Source organism: Rhipicephalus sanguineus, chromosome 8 (assembly GCF_013339695.2).
Source record: "Rhipicephalus sanguineus isolate Rsan-2018 chromosome 8, BIME_Rsan_1.4, whole genome shotgun sequence".
In the NCBI taxonomy this organism is placed as follows: domain Eukaryota; kingdom Metazoa; phylum Arthropoda; class Arachnida; order Ixodida; family Ixodidae; genus Rhipicephalus; species Rhipicephalus sanguineus.
The window spans coordinates 71,636,213-71,654,086 of record NC_051183.1 but is presented as its reverse complement, the minus strand read 5'-3'; the positions used below and the strand labels follow the sequence as shown (position 1 = coordinate 71,654,086).

At 45.0% G+C, this 17,874-nt stretch overlaps 1 protein-coding gene across 2 annotated transcripts; it reads right to left on the bottom strand.

Moving 5' to 3' along the window:
- Positions 1-1,626: 1,626 nt before the first annotated feature.
- Positions 1,627-17,583, bottom strand: LOC119402810 (uncharacterized). Of its 2 annotated transcripts, none has more exons than XM_037669876.2 (4): positions 17,438-17,583; positions 9,066-9,242; positions 3,404-3,607; positions 1,627-1,966 (listed from the first exon to the last, which is right to left on the bottom strand). In XM_037669876.2, exons 1-4 carry the CDS (start codon positions 17,523-17,525, stop codon positions 1,830-1,832), a joined length of 606 nt encoding a protein of 201 aa, XP_037525804.1. In that variant the 5' UTR covers positions 17,526-17,583; the 3' UTR covers positions 1,627-1,829. The 2 variants fall into 2 exon arrangements, with proteins under 2 accessions (XP_037525804.1, XP_037525805.1); XM_037669877.2 differs by lacking the exon at positions 17,438-17,583 and adding an exon at positions 17,110-17,264.
- Between the last annotated feature and the right edge of the window lie 291 nt (positions 17,584-17,874).

Below are 17,874 nucleotides of genomic sequence, written 5' to 3'. Positions count from 1 at the left end.
TTGGTGCTTATTTTAATTTCTACCACGCTATATTGCATATGCTAATGTGGTTCCTTCCCGACATGAAGCCTGTATAGGACCTTTTTGCAAGGCAGTTTCAAGCACCGGCATGGCTCAGAGGTTGAATACTGGGCTCCCACGCAGAGGGCCCAGGTTCGAACCTCGTTCCATCCTGGAATTTTTTCTTATTTAGTTTTTTTTCTTATTTCGAGCGATACTGGTTACGGACACCGGCGGCGGCGGCGGCGGCGGCGGACAACTACGGCGCCAAAAACGGCCGGAGAAATGATCTCATAACAGCTTTCGCTGTAAAAAGTTAAGACTGCTTGGGGACGACTCGTTGAATCTTACAGACGTGTAGCTGGTGCCTCGCTTCTCCATAGAATGACGAATAATGGCTTAGTGGGTGCTTCCGAACTTCACAAAAATTCACAAAAATTGCGCAACGACTCGTTGCGCAATTCGCAACCCACTACGCTATAAATAATTGTAATTTTTTAGAAATAGGGTAGCAGGCACTGTGCCATTTTTCGTCATTCTACAGAGAGCGTTGGTACCTGCTAAACGCATGTAAGGGATTATGCGCACTTTGTTGATTCCGCGCCTGATGACGATGAAGAATTATGGCAGAGCCCTTTTGTAATGGGTTGGAAGCATTCAACAACCTACTCGTTGCGCAATTCGCAATTGTTTGACGCCTGGTTACAGAATTCGCGTTGTACGACGCTTGGTGCTTATTTCAATTTCTACCACGCTATATTGCATATGCTAATGTGGTTCCTTCCCGACATGAAGCCTGTATAGGACCTTTTTGCAAGGCAGTTTCAAGCACCGGCATGGCTCAGAGGTTGAATACTCGGCTCCCACGCAGAGGGCCCAGGTTCGAACCTCGTTCCATCCTGGAATTTTTTCTTATTTAGTTTTTTTTTCTTATTTCGAGCGGTACTGGTTACGGACACCGGCGGTGGCGGCGGCAGCGGCGGCGCGGCGGCAGCGGCGGCGGCGGCGGCGGCGCCAAAAACGGCCGGAGAAATGATCTTATAACAGCTTTCGCTGTAAAAGACCCCATGCACGCTTCCTATCGGGAGGTAATTGATGTTAACAAACGTAATATTGCGTGGCAGAAGCGTTGAATCGCACCAGGCGTCACACCATGTCTACTGCGTAAGAGTGAGAGGCGTAAGGCTTCCCAACACTTACAAAGGGCTAAGCCGTCATTGGTCATTATTATCAGTCGCATCAACTAAGTGTGCTGCCACGTCGGTTCCCGTATTGCCTTGCCGATCCGTAGTGGGTATTTTGGTAAAGTCTACACCTCTTCGAAACAGCACATACTGAGACAGACAAATGCGGAGCGTTGGGTTATGAAAAGCAGTATGCACTCGCTCGTATAGGCTCAGGCAAGAAGGCTTATTTTTTTACCTGCTTGTGTTATAAGACTGCAACACTTGCCTTTTTTTCGTAAGCGAAAAATGCGAGAATGCTTACACTCACAACAGGCATAGTGTTCAAAAAATTTTGATAGTGTTTGCAACTATTTTTCAACCGCAGGGTTTTCAAAGACGAGTGTAGATTGAGACGAGGGTATGTACTTGCTAGTGATAAAAAGCAATGCCGGAGGAGTGAGATACTTTATTTTGTGCTTATAAAGATGCCGTTGGACATCGAAACCCTACGAAGGGAATGTTATATTCAATGCTCTACGCGTACAGAGTTTTCAATGTGGAGTGCCAGAGGACATCGCGCTATGCGCAAAGAATCATGAAATGTGGGTCATTTATTTAGCAAAATCTCACTCGTGCCGATGCACATGAGGGTCAGTCTGCTGTTCAGGATATCGAAGGTGGCAGCGTTCCATTTTCCATAATTTGTTGAAGTCGTCGTCTTGCCTCGTGAGCCTCCGCTTTGGATCCTTCTGCTTCGTTGGTTTTCTGGTGAACTTGTTTAGGTGGGGGCTCGCTCACAGCTAGAGGAAATTGACTAAATACATTAATTCTCTTGTGAAGAGCGCAATGCTTCCAGATAACTAAAATTGCCAACTTTCAGTGCACAAATATGATAGAAAAAAAAGGATTTTTATAAAGAATGTACTTTGAATACTACTTGCCCGCAGTTTAGATGCGGAGAATTGTACTTTGGTTGCCGCATCACATTCATAGATTACCGTGCTTGCCAACTTTTATTGCACAATAGGTCGCAGAAACAGTAATTGCGCTTTTCGAAGATTTTATTTCGATGCCCAGAAGGACGCGCTTATCGTTGAGCCTGTATTCTCAATGCGTGTGATATTCAAATGTTCGTGTTCTCTTTGAAACCTGATATACATGTGAGTGATGGCATAGTGAAGACGTGGCCTTAAAAGTACAATAGTAATTTGTTTATACACCAACAGGAGCTGTCCTACACTCAAAGGCATACATTGGGAAAAGACAAAAAGACAAGACTAACAAGCTACGTGAGGCGTTTCACTCGCGTGGAGGGAAAAACATACAATAAATATCACGTGAAGATCCCCAGGCTCTGTCCGCCCGCCGCGGAGCCAACCTTCGGTAGCCCTATACAGGGCGTGAACCCGCACGAGGCATTAGAACAAGATGTGAACTTAGCAGCCTTTGTAGTACAGACGAAACATGTCCGCAGAATTGATTTGCCATACATATGTATTCGCAATGGTATTTTCACTCTTTCTTAAAAAAAAAACATTTTGCTTTTATAGAACACTTGGCAGACCCTTGTATTTACTTTGACGACCTCAGTCAGTTGACTCGTTAACGACCCCGCCCACTTGACGCTTTCTGCACGTCACCTAGTCTGGCACTACCTCGGAGATTGGCCCAGGTTTCACCGAGCGACGTTATTGTCTGAAGACTTCATCTAATGATGTCATAACGCGACGTCACTGATGACGTCATCAATTGGCCACGTGAACTTTAGTACCATTCGTGTCCACGACGACGCCGAACACTGGATATTTTCGGTCTTCATAGATATAAAACTTTCGCTCTAATAACTGTATCCCTTAGGCGCTGGTTTACGTAGCGCGCGGTTGTAATATAGTCTACAGAGTTGAGCTCAATGCCACTGTGCTGATAATTTTCTTCCTTTGAACGTAATAACTATCAGGTGAAGGAGAATCTGTTGCTGAGGTTGTTGGTACATACTCGAAGGAACGAAATAAACCAGTTTACGGACGCGTACGCAAGAAGGACGAGAAGTTGTAAGACAACGCCTCCAATGTTGCATCACTCATTATCACAACGAAACTGGCCCAGGAATACTCTTGAATGCTACATATATATCTTGCCTGTCGTCTTCTCTTCTTGTGTACGCGTCCGTAAGGTAGATTTTTCGTTCTTATCAGCTGACGTTTATACCTAAATCAAACAGTCGCCGGGATACTTACCATAACATTTCTTTGCCTCGAAGTCGTATTGATATATATTCTTTCTGTCTGGTCCGCACCCGGAGTAATAGAGCAGTTGGCTTATTAGTCCAAACCTGTTCTTCCCAGTTTCAAACCAGAGTTGCTGACAGCCGCTACCACGCATAAGCCACTTTCTGCAGTCCCAATGTTGTCTCCCTTCCCATCCTGGTTTTTGTACAGGCTCTGTGATATAGAATCAAGCGCACATTCATATTTCATGGAAACAACGTTTTTCTACAGACAACGCCATCTGTGGCCACCTGTATTTAAAATAAAAATTGAACAGATAGAAACAATACGTGCTCAAAGAATAGCGCTGACTCCTTCGTGTTGGCTACTGCCTCAAATGCTCGTGCAAGCTATCGTTAAACATTCAACACCAACGGCAATGACTCCTCCTTCTTCGCCGCGCCTATACTTAGCATAGTGTTCTATTTAGATTTTATTACTGTGCTGAGTTCAATATCACGAGTTCATCGTACGTTCAATATTGCTGTCAGCTATAGCAAACAGTATTGGTAGTTCATTCCCATATCACAATCACCTGTGCTAAAGCTGTATGAAAAATATTTGCTTAATGATAACATTTTCTGCGTTTTTGAACGGTCTACCATAATTATCTCATTATAGCTGCGCCGAGAAGGAAGCGATAGCTTTTTTTACGCCAAATGAGGAAAAAGTATACTACGCAATTAAAAAACTGGGACCTATTGAACTGCTTCAGTATTCCACATTTCGACAAATACAGATTGACTGAGTGCGGAAGTTATGTGGAATCGCGGTCCTGCTCAAATGAACCAAAAGTGCCCAATGAAGTTTGATTTGGAAGACTAAATTTAGGGAAAGTGAACACTGACTACTGGGTTCCCTTGTACAAATTTGAACGCGTGAATTTATTCAATAGAGTGGCACTTTCCATTAGGAGTGGACACACACACACACACACACACGCACACACACACACACAGATATATATATATATATATATATATATATATATATATATATATATATATATATATATATATATATATATATATATATATATATATATATATATATATATCATGAACAATGATTCAGTTTGCCCTAACGTTAGCACGCAGTTTAGAGTACAGACGTGAGTATTATTGAAACGAAGCGCACTTTACGGTGCGATGATCTGAATATCACACGAAACTTTCGTTAGCGTATTCCTTCGGGGTCTAGGAACGCTTGAATATAGTTTGCTGAATCATAGTAATAAAAATTTAATGTTTATTAGACATTTCTTAAAGCGCAGCCAACCCTGGAGCCACAATTGAAGTTAACCCGGCATGACAGCTGCGTCATAGGGGTACATATGTCATGTTTATTGCTTTGTTATAAAATTAGATAGCCAGCACTGCAACCACAATTGACGCTGCACCGATATTACGCCAGCATCGGGTTTTTTACCTCAACAGTTTCAAGACATGGCGTCGCTCTGTGGTAGAATACTTGACTGCCATACAGAATGCTTGGGTGCGATTACTGCTGGGATCCATATTTTCATCCTTTGCATTCATCACGTCAACGCTGCCGATGTCGGTTTTTTCTTTACTCTCTCGCATTTAAATTACCACTGCCTGTTCTCGCCATTTCTGGGAAACTATAAACTGTCAGTCACCTGTGGCGCATACCCGCTTGGCGTGGTCCATGGTATATGGGTATGTGCCACACATAGGCGTGCGAAGGGTTCCCCTTCAGGGGGGGGGGCGAAGGTTCGTCGCAGCACCCACCCTCCCATTATGTCAATGTATGGCGCTGACATTGCCCCCCCCCCGAGTCGCAGCCCCCCCTCCCTATTATGTCAATGTGTGGGGCTGACTTTGTCCCACCCTCTTAGGTGAATAGGGGGGGCACCCCCCCTGACCCCCCCCCCCCCCCGTGCGCACGCCTATGGTGCCACACATATCTGGAGGAAAGAGTTTGACGAAGTACGCGACAGGATTTCCGTATTCATGTCATGCCCAGACAGTCTTATTCATCAAGTTCTCTTACACTTCCATGCCAACTTTGATCCACACCAAGCTAAGGAGGCGATCACGAGAGCACCCAGACGTAGCGGCTAGATAGATAGATAGATAGATAGATAGATAGATAGATAGATAGATAGATAGATAGATAGATAGATAGATAGATAGATAGATAGATAGATAGATAGATAGATAGATAGATAGATAGATAGATAGATAGAAACGCTCAAAGTTCCTTGGGTACGCTAAGAAATGCTTCGCATTCAAAAGGAATGCGAAGAAACAGGAAAATATTAAAGGGGAAGCGTTTCCTTGATTATATCCTCGTCATTGTTGTGGCACACACAAAAAAAAATCGAAATAATTTTCCAAACTATCTTTTGGGCCTGCTGAAGAAAGGCTTCGATCCTTCCCTGCGGGAGTCGGACGAGTCTATTGCATTTGTGCGAAATGACCGAATCGTAGCATTAAGAACTACTAAATTAGATATACCACATGTATGATAATTTCCTTTATGTGAAACCTGTAAAAGTAGCAATTATAGTATAAATAAATATTCACAATTTTGCAATGTATACTCGGGTAGTTATACGTACGTGATGGGTGGGATCCCTACGTTCAGTAAACCTGCAAAATAGCCTCCACGTTATGTCTAGGTAATGTTGTTGAGTGTTTTTTTAAGTGCGGAGTATTTAGGGGCCCGGGCTGTCGTACGCTGTCGTATGCTGGCATCGTATGCTGTCGTCGTCGTCTCATGACGCCTGGCGTCACGCAGGCAAAGCCATTATAGCATAGCCATGTAACCAAGCGGACGGGAACGGGTAGTGTGAGGGGGAGTGCCGTACGGGTGAGGAGGAAGGAGAAGAGAACGGGAGGGAGTAATGCGTAGCATAGCCATGTATCGCGTGACGCAAGCACAACCATGTATAGAATAGCCATTTATAGTATGGTATAGGAAGGGTGCCGGAAAGGAAAGTAAGGGTGAGGAAGAAGGGAGAGGGTAAAGCAATGCGTAACATGCATGGTGCCACGCAGGCATAGCCATGTATAGCATAGTCACGTATAGTATGACACAGTAAAGGTGCGAGAAAGAAAAGTAAGGGTGATGAGGAGAGAAGGGAGGAGGAGAGAGTGTCGATAATAGCATAGCCATGTATGGCGTCCCGTAGCCAAAACCATGTATAGCAACTGTCATGCATAGCACGGCATGCAAGGAGACGTGAAAAGAAAGTGAGGGTAAGGAGGAGTAATGTCAGGCTCAGGAGAGTGGGAATAAGGAGGGGAGAAAGAAAAACATAGCATAGCGAGTATAGTACTCAATAGCCATGTGTAGTATATTATAGCAAGGGGTGGGAATGCGTAGCGAGCGTGAGTAGGGTTTAGGTGACGGTGAGGAAGGGGAAAGGATGAGGGAGAGGGGGGAGCAGAGTATAGCCGTGTAGAGTAAAGTGTAACAAGGTGGTGGAAAAGAAAATTGAGAGTGAGGAGGAGAGCCGTGAGGGTGGGTAGGAAGGACAGGAGGAAGGGAGGGTACAGAATAGCATGGTCATATGTACTACAGAACAGCAAGGGGAGGGAAATGAAAGTTACAGTAAGGAGCAGTGATGTGAGGGTAAGGAGGAGGGGGTAAGGCATAGGATAGCCATCTGTAGTTCAGTATAGCAAGGGAGAATGAAAATTGAGGGTGAGGAAGAAGAAAAGGATGTGGGTGAGGGCAGAGGATAGTATAGCCGCGTGCAGTACAATATAGCGAAGGTTAGGAAAGAGCACTGAGGGTGAGGAGAATGGGTAGACTGGAGCATAGCATAGCCGTGTGTAGTATAGCATAACAAGGGCGTGGAAAAGGAAAGTGAGGAAGAGCAAGAGGAAAAGGAGGAGGGGGAGGGCGCCACTACATTACAAATGGTTTCCTTTCCCGTCATAGACGCCGAGCAGGCAGCGCGTTGAGAACGCAAGGGCCAGCTTGGCCGTGAACACGAGCGTCACTTAGAGGAGCCCTGCAATCCTTTTACAGCATGGCCGCAAAACGGTGCCGATCGGTAGTCGAGGCTCCTGAGGACACGCGAGCCAATTATTATAGCGCAGCGCGCGGCCTGAAATTTACAATTAATTCTCAAAGTCGGCTAGAAATCATTCCCTCTTTTTTCTACATGCCACATACCCAAATGCGACATTACCCAAATGACCGCGCATTATACCCAAATTCACGGCCATTGGCTCACTTGAGCATCGTGAGCTGCATAGTTACTGTGGCCGCCGCGGGAAGGCGAAACGTGCTGACGCGCGCTAGCGACCACACTGAAAGTAAGCCGCTCGTTCGAAGGAAAAAAAAAAAGACAATATAGGCCTACTCAAGCTCACGACGCGCGTGACGTAACTTTTTCCCCCGTGCCATCCATAGATTCTATGCTTCAAGCGCGCTCGCCGGGACGAAAGAAGAGAGAGCAATTACAACTTGCGACAAATCTCTGTAACGCCGCTCGTACTTGACGGATTGCAAAACATTTTGTGGTGGTCGATTCGTGAAACAAGAAGGAGGTCATTCGGTGGTTACTTGGAAAAGTGTTGCAGTGCCTCTTTACGGGCAGGTGAATCACTGCCTGGAGATGACTGGGGTGCGAATTATTGCTCCGAAAAGAGTTGGATTGACAGTTCATTTCATTGATTTCTTTCTTTACTACCGTAGCAAGAACTTCGATCAACGTTCGTGATTCTTTTTAGCAGAAGACCAAAAAAGACCGAAAGGTCGGCGCGCGGGCGGCGGAGAGCGTCGCCTGCTTGGCGCGCGGTGTGGCTTGGCGGCACTGCGCTGCTTGGCGCAGAGCCGCCAAGCGGCGTCGAGGAGGGAAATCGAGAGAGTAACAGGAGAGGGCACGGCGACGATCACGCGGCACCACCGTGGTTCGGCTAGGGTGTACTAGAACTGTAGTTCAGCTACTCGCGGGCGCTCTCCGCCTCTAGCCATCAGATGGCGATACGCTCAACGGAACCATGACCGAACATTTTCTGGCCGCTTAGGTGCGCGCAGTGTGAACACCTGTATATTCTTACACCGTGGTGGAACTGGATAATTTTTTATACAATGTAGCATACACACTATGAGGTTTTGCACCTTCTGGGAGAGCTTGACAGTGCCTTGGCTAATGACAGCACTTCTGATTTCCCTGCACACGCCGTAATGATGCTAGTCGGTTATAACGTGGCAGCAGCATGCACAGGACCGGGTTGATGAGAGGAACATGGGGGAGGGATTTGCCCTGCCGTGAGGCCCATGATGATGATGATGATTACACATTACGCAAAGTGGTATATGTTATGACATAAAAGTTAGTTAAGCACAGGGTTGTGCCACTTGCACAAGCAATATTACGCGGTTATGAAACATAACACGTGCGAGGTTATTTTAACTGTGCTTACGAAGGTTATAGTGCGAAGCTAATGTTATGAAAAAGAACAGAATGAAGACGCTTGTTATTTGGTTGTTGAGATTTTCAATTGCACCTCCGCTGAGAGGCATGGGAGAATCAATTTTGTTGAATGGTTCAGAACGAAGGGAATAATACAAGGTAGCAAATTTTCAGTTTTCCCTGTGAGAAAATGTTTTTCTCAACCGAAGGCATACCACGGGGCATGGACGTACTTACTGCCAGGACAGGTTGTCTTACATTGCTCCATTGTCTGAAATCTGTTCGCGCAGTTTTCGCAGACAAAGCCCTTGTCGCATGTTCCGCTTTCCGTGCTGTAGCTCCAGCTTAAGAGAATAGTGTCGCAGTCTTCAATTGTGGGCTCCATGAGGCATTCTTGGTTCAGCCGATGTTCACCTGAATAAAAAGCAGAGGTAAGGTACATTTGGAAATTGTTATGGGTTAACGTTGTTCGGAAGATTGATATTAGCTGCTGAATAAACCGTTAAAAATATTTCAGAGAAAACGTCACAAGGTCCCTTATGCATTCACTACTCGATGGTGAAAGCCATCGTCTTTTAGGGGCGAAGCTCCTTAGGGTGTGGGCCGTTGCTTCCTCTGTAGTAGTAGTATGTATGTAGCCAGCTCTAGTTTAATGAATTGCTCACTAGATGGCGTTTCATGTATTTCTTAGAGTTGCGGTTTAAAGATGACAGATGACGCTTGTATAATGCGAATGTCGCATGTCATTGGATGCCTGCGATCGTAAAAGGCGCTCGCTCTTGGGGCGCTTTCTCTTTCGCTCGTCGCCGGAGGGAGGAAGACAAGGCGCTCGCTCTTGGTGCGCTTTCTCTTTCGCTCGGGAGCGGACACTTTCCCTGCATTTCACCCATCACAAAGCGGTGATAATGAAGGGACCACGTAAACCAACAGTACAATAAAAATTTTATGTTTAATATATACACGGTGTTTCGCACTCTTTATATGATGTACCGGGAGAATTTCACAGAAGAGTTTCACGGTTTACCAATGATTCCCTCCAGAGCTTCGCCCCACTCATCATCATTCACCCCGTGGATATGCTGTGATTTTTTTCTTCTGAGTCAATGTATTGGTCCTGCCCCACGACCCTCCGAAGGCTTTGTGCAACTAGCGTGCTTCTGCACTGCCTGCAGGACCGGAGGCACCTCACCTGGTTTTGTAATGCCTCCGTGACAGGCCCACATTGCCCAAGCTACGGCGTCATGTGATGACGGCATCATGTGACGTTACGTCAGGCCAAAATTTGCGACATTGTGATGACGTCACAAAATTTAGCGATCTGCGTCTACATGACGACGTCATATGGTGACGCAATCACGCGATGATAATTTTTTGCATAACTCGTGCTATGTCTGACTCCGTGGGAAGCCGATGGCGACGGTCAATTTTCCCGTTTGATGAGGAACCTAAGCCTTTCGCCTTAAAAATCAACGTGGAAAGAACTTGACAAAAAAAAAGAATGCACATGATCGTCGTCTAGGCTCAAAGGCAGTGTGGGTCTTTAGATGCTCCGCAAATAAATTCCTCTTCCCAAAATGGTGCTCTAGGGAGACTTCACGAGAGCAAAGGAAAGACAGCAACATATTGTGACGAAGATTGAAAGCACACTGCCGACAAAGGAAAGTGCAGCACTACGTAGGAGCCCCTGTTGAGCGCTGGGACGTCCAGATTACTAAAGTGGCATTTTCAACACTATTGCTCCTTAGTGAGAATGCTCACGATGTATCAAAACTGTTTTAAACGTAGGAGATTAGAATTCGTAGGTACGTGTAAGTGGTGGTGTTATGTCTGCCATCAACGACTCTGGAATTTATGTAAGCTTCACACGTCGAACATTTTCGAAGTAAAACGCCCTACTGAAATGTCAGAGAGGCGGGAGGGACACCAATAGTACGCTCCTAATTCTTTTGCGCATTGACCACAGCTAGCAAGACGAATTTCTTTGTAATAAAGAAGTTTATTCCCTTAAGGCCATCAGACGTTTTTATAGAAAAAATGCTTAATATATAGAATAGCGGAAACCTGAGAGAAATGGTGTAATATTTGAAGCAGCAAGAGGGGTTGTGTTGTCTCTTGTCTCTACTGTTATTGCAAATACTCTGACCATAATATTACACGACAGTACATTGTACAAACATAATCTGCTCATAGTATGCTACGTCCCTAACACGCACCTCTTTCGTTTTGATATTTTATAGCAAGATACGGAGGTTGAACGTTCCTGGGATCACGCGCTAAAGAAGACTTCGATGTGATGAGATGAAACAAACCAAGTTTTTCAGCAGCGACAAATATTAGCTATCCGTTATAACGCGGCCATAAGGTAGCCAAGGGTGGTTTACTGGGTAAAACTACCTATCCCCAATATTTGTGAAGTTTGCGTATGCCTATTCACGCATACATAAAAAGACATCCACTCACATACATATGGGATGTCGCCAGCCCCTCCCCTATCACCGAAATAAAATCGTGGCTTCGCTCTTGGTGATGGCTTAGCTGTCAGGCACGAGCACCCAAGTTTGATCTCCGGATACGACAGCAATACTTTGACGGGAGAAAAATTGAATAACAGTAAATTTAATTTTAGGGCGTGAAAAAAAAAAACGCGAGGCCTGCGCGGAAAGCGCAGCACAGTCACAGCGAAAGCTAGAAGAGCGGCATTTCTAGAGCCCATACTAAGCTATTTTGGGGCTACTCATACAAGTACACTTCCAAGCTACTCACTACGCCATAAATCATAATTTCTGTGAAGTTGGGAAGCACGCACTACGCCATTATTAATCATTCTGCGGAAAAGCGAGGTGCCAGCTACACATTTGTAAGGATTAATGTGCACTTTGTTGATGCGTGGGCTGATGACATTCAAGAATTATGGCTAGAGTCCTTTGCAATGGGTTGGAAGCTTTGAACGACCCACTAGTTACGTAATCCCCATTGTGTGACGCGGGGTCGTTATTTCACTCTCCGACCAAGCTATACAACAGACGTTAACATGAGTAAGAAAAATAGAGGGAAATAACTTCATTGAGACCCTAAGAAAATGAATCATGGGGCCTTATGGGCTTCGTTGGCAACCATAATAGTGCACCTGCGAGGAACCCGCTATGATATAAATCCTCATAATTTTTATGAAGCAGTGAAGCAGCCACTATGCCATTTTTCGTCATTCTGCGGAGTACCGTGGTACCCGCTAAACAAGTGTAAGGAATCATCCGCACTTTGTTCATGCTGTGCCTGATGACGGTGAAGAATTATGGCAGAGCGCTTTGTAATGGTTTGGAAGCATTCAACAACCCACTCGTTGCGCAATTCGCATTGTTTAACGCCTGGTCACTTTGTGTGAGGCCTGGTTGTTGTTTTACTCTTCTACCACGCTGTTTTACATCTGTTAATGCGATTCCCTACCGACATGAGGCCTGTATAGGTCTTTTTGCAAATCAGTTTCAAGCACCGGTATTGCCCTGAGGTTGAATACTGGGCTCCGGCACAGAGGGTCCAGGTTCGATCCCCGTTTCATCGTGCACATGTTTATTTCGTTTTCTTTTCTTATTTCACACGATAGCGGTTACGGACACCGGCGGCGGCGGACAACTATGGCGGCAGAAGCACCCGTTGTTGTGATCTCATAACAGCTTTCCATATAAAACTACAGACATTAAAATTAAAACGGAGTTGCCCGCCAAGGAATGCATCCTAATAACAGCAGTTTTCACAAATAAAGGAGAATGAAACAAGCCTAAAGAAGAGTGAGTAGAAGTGAAAGACAACCCAGATCACTGCCTTGAATATGTGATGCTTCATTTCGGTGGAGGCGAAATGGTAGAGGCCCGTGTGCTGTGCGATGTCAGTGCACGTTAAAGAACCCCAGATGGTCGAAATTTTCGCAGCCCTCAGAATTATATCGTGGTTTTGGCACGTAAAGCCCTAGATATTATTAATAATATGTGGTGCTTCAAATAGCTAGCCGCTGTGTGTGTGTGTAGGCGAAGGAAATAGTTGAGGCGGCTTCTGACGTTTTCGATGCCATAAAATGTGAACGCTCTTAAGTTAAAAGACAACGCTGGCAATGTTTTCTAGCTGGCAGTTATAACAATGAATGAAAGAAATCAAAATACTGCAATAAACAAAGCGTTTACATGCTTACAACACAATAGTGGCGTGACACTGTTGCTAAAAATATAGGCTATTAGTGGATTGTTCATTACTCTTTCAATAACCAAGGTCTTTTGACGAAAATGTAGTATGACAACAACAACAACAACAATAACAAGGAAGTTAAAAATAGGAATTGAAACACCATATGAAAAGAAAGAAACAAAGTGTGAGGAAACCTTGGTAAGTTTGTAAAAAAAATCACGCCATAGCCACGAAGGGAAAGAAGGGAAAGGAGATAATCCGGTAAACTGTGAATGCTCGGTACAATTCCTCTACTGTAATGTAAAGACATCACACGTGGTATAGTACCGATTGTGGTCAGGTTGTTGTCGAACCACAAGCGGTCGCAGACCTTGCAGCTGTGGCCAAACGTGTGGTCGAAGAAATCGCGCTTGAAGCGCGCGTCGGAGCCACCAACTTCAGGTAGCGACCGCTTTAGGCGCTTGACCGCTGCATCCCGCGCCCGTACCTCTTCGAGGTTCTCTTGCCGCCGCTTCTGCGCTGCTTCGGCTTCGCGGGCTTGTATCTCGGGGTTCGCACGACGCTGACGTCTCTCTGCGGCCTCGCGAGCTCTCACCGCAGGGTCTTGGCGGTGAGCCCGCGCTGCTGCTGCCTTGCGAGCCCTCCGCCTTGTCTTCTTCGTTCATGTTATTATTATCGAAGCTCACTACCGGAGCGGAGCGAGCGTGCACATGCTACAGTTGGCTATGCTATATGTGGTTTTGCCTGCGTTCATGTCATCATCAAAGCTCTCGAAGAACAAGAGGAAGAAGACTTCTCTTTCGCGCGAGCTGCGCCTGTAGCGGCCCCCTCTGGAACTACGGTTACGGTTACGGCGCGTAACGCGGCGCGGGCGCGGGCCGTAACGCGGCCCGCGCCCGCGCCGTAGAAAAGTGGCAGAAAATGCGTATTAATTGTAAACCTCTTCTTAGGACACTGTAGAACTTTCGTATTTCAGTCGGGCACACGTGGAAATTGAATTGCATAGGGAATCTTTTTGCATGGTATTTGCTACATGATCAGAAATCAGGTGAAGACATGGCTGAGAAATGTCTACGATGTCATAAATATGACTTCCACTAGGAAAGTCTTAGAGTGCTTTCTATGTGAAGAAATGCGTCATTTCGAGCATATATTTCTTGTCAGAGACAATGACTAAACAAACGTTGCAAATTTCACTACAATCAATGTTTTATGTAAAACAGTTTCTACGTATGCACTTATCCAAAAGTATTTCGCAAAATGAAAGCCAGACTCAATCAGAATTAGGAATTTTAAGCATTAACAGATAAAAGAACATTGAATTTGTGAATAATGTGTCCAGGACACGACAGTTAATTACGTAGCGGTGGAATATGTATGTAACAGGTCGAGGCAGGGGATGAAATTTTAAATTGTGTATGGAATTCACTGACGATTGCTTCCCTCTTGATATGACAGATTGTGCTTGCATCAGTCTTCAGCTACTGCGTGGTTGCAGCATTATGAAGAATTCATAAGAGCGATTAGGACTGCCCTAAAACACCTTCTGTTCATCCTAAGGCTTCACCGGGACACGGAGTTAAACACGATGTCGCAGATGGACTAAGTGCGTCATTCTTCAAATTTTAAGCGTTTTCCATTATACACATTTGAATAGAAATAAGTAAAAATGGCTGTTTTATTTTTACAAAAACTCAGGTCCAGGTGAATATCACGTTTATTTAGGAAAGCATACAGCTCCTTTAGCCTGAAACTATGCAAAATAAGTTGTGGTGACATAAAGAAGACTGACTCGTCTTATGCTGAGCTTTTTGCAATAAGTGAATATACAAATGAATTCGGCTTTTTTTGTATGCAGAATTGACATCCAAGTCATTATCTGGTTGCTTCAATAAAATGATGACTGTTTTAACTGGAACTGATAAAAAAACACTACGCCATAAATCATAATTTGTGTGAAGTTGTGAAGCACTGACTACGCCACTACCCGTCCTTTTGCGGAGAAGCGAGGTACTCACTACACATCTGTAAGGCATTATGTGGGCTTTGCTGATACTCTGCCTGATGACGAGGAATAATTATGGCTGAGCCGTTTGTAATGGGAGCATTCAACCACCCACTCGTTGCCCAATTCGCATTGTGTGACGCCTGGTTACAGAATTCGCGTTGTGTGACGCCTGGTCGTTATTTCCCTCTACTACCACGCTGTCTTACATATGTTAATGTGGTTCCTTCCTGAAATGAAACCTGTCTAGAATCTTTTTGCAACGGAGTTTCAAGCAGCGGCTTGTCTTCGAGGTAGAATGCAGGGCTCCCACGCAGATCTACCGGCTCAATTATGGATATTTTAAATGCGAAGCATTTCTTAGCGAATCTTTGGCACCTTGAGCGTATCTATCTATCTATCTATCTATCTATCTATCTATCTATCTATCTATCTATCTATCTATCTATCTATCTATCTATCTATCTATCTATCTATCTATCTATCTATCTATCTATCTATCTATCTAACCGCCTACGTCTGGGTGCTCTTATGATCGCCTCCTTAACTTGGTGTACACCAAAATTGGCATGGGAGGGTAGGAGGATTGGACGAATATGACTGTGGTGTCATGACATGAATAATGTGAAAATCCTGTCGCGTACGTCGTCAAACAATTTTCTCCAGACAAGTGTGGCACATGCCGGTTAACCACGGGCCGTGGTGTACTGGTATGCGCCACAGGTGATTGACAGTTTATATCTACCCAGGAATGGTGAGAATAGACATTGGTAATTTAAACGAGAGAGCGTTAAGGAAATCCGACATCGGCAGCATTGGCCGAACGAATGGAAAGAAAAAGAATTTGCATACCAGCAGGAATCGAACCTAAGCATTCTGCGTGTCAGTCAGGTATTCTGCCACAGAGTCACGCCAGGTCTCTAAACTGGTTTGGAAAAACAGCCTATGCAGGCGTCATTTCGGTGCAACGTCAATTGACGTTTGTGGCGCTGGCTATCTAATTTTACAAGAAAGCAATAAACACTACATATGTACTCCCACGATACAGGCGTCCTATCAGATTAACGTCTGCGGTTCCAGTGTTAGATCCGCTTTTATAGGAGTCTAATAAACATTACATTTGCATTCCCATGATTCAGAAAGCCTTATTGAAGCATTGCTCGTTACGTATGATATTCACGTAATTTCACCATAAAGTGCACTTACTGTCGATAATACTGACGTATGTACTCTAACGTGAGGGCTGACGTTACGTCGCACCATAACTTAGCCTTTAAATGCCAGTGTTGTCTACATGCCTGGTAAGACCATGGTGCGCACACAGCTACTACACTCACAAAGACACGTCGATCTACCTCGTAACGCTTGGCGCAAAGCCATAAAATACAGCATAGAAGTACTCGCTGACTGCTTCGCAAGAAACCGACCCCCACAACACGTGGGATCTGCCGAATTATTTTTCTTTATTTATTTTTTATTTCGCGCGGTGGGGGTGGTGGCAGCGACAGACAACTACGGCGCTGTTGTTCCGATCTCATGACAGCTTTCGCTGCAAAGGTATTTGAGAATGAACACCGATAAGCGTAAACTCGGGCAATGTGGTTGTGCCTGCAGGGGAGAAGTTAGAGCCGCAGACGCGTGGATCCTGGCGTTGATCGGATATCAAGAGCCGGACGCTCATTGCGCCAAAGTGTTGAAGCGACTTCACTCGCCAGTTGCCTTACACGATGTCGCAGCTTTACAAGTCATCAATCGATAGATTTGTAGCGCACAACGCAGTTAGAGTAATCTATGGTGTCCCAGAAAATAAACCTCGAGATAAACACTGTCGTGTAGCTCACGTCAACGTTGATGAGACTGTAATACAGGCAGACGACATACGTCACTGACGTGGGTCAGTGACGTAGGCTGGGCATACGCAGTCAGATCCGTCGCCGGTGCTACGTGTAATTGAATAATTCTACTTGAACTGGAAGCCAGAAATTGAAAACTCGTTCGCCTGAGCCGCTACGATCTGTAGCGATTCGCATGTTTAGTCTTGTAACAAGTTACACACTTCAGGTAGAGCGCTTAAATTGGATCGCAAGAGACTTGCTTTACCGGCTGAATGCATTTGTACAAAATCGCCGAAACCAGTTCGGATCCCTTTAATGTTGTCTACTTTCTATTAACCACTACTCTTTGGTAGTTTACATAAGTACGGCGACTTGCGGGCTGTCAGTATGAGTTCATCTTTAAAAAGTGCGAAAAAACCAAAACAGACAGGTAGGAAGGAGACAGGACGACGCGCTTCTAGCAACTGTTGTGATTTTTTCGTCTTTTTAAACATGAACTTCATCCAACTCGCCCAACTGTCCCTACGAAGAAAACGTACGTGCCTACAGTAAAGCCTTACACATTAATAATATTCAAACACAACTGTGCTCACCTTCTGAAGCCTTTGATATAGGAATTGCACAATGCAAATATAGGATACAAGCAAAGAAAACAACGTTAAATAGTAGTGAATCACCCATCTGAACAGTGGACCATGCGCAAGGACAGACTAGCGTGTAACTGTCAGCGTCCCGCTTCACAATTCTCTATTATTCCGAGTTGTCATACAACGCTCATGCAACCGAATTGTCATACAATGCTGAGCTAGAAAAATGTACTGCATACGCATTTGGTGCTGCGGACTTTCTTAAGAAAGTTTTGAATGTCAATCACTTGAGATGGAGGCGGAACGCGCGTGTTCTGAGATGCGGTATTGTTGTATGTCCTCGGTGCGCGCGCATGCTTTCAGTCGGCAAATTTTGGTATAACATTCGTTCAAACAAAGCACGTCCGTCATCCGAACAGTATGAGGATGCCTCGCCGATATAA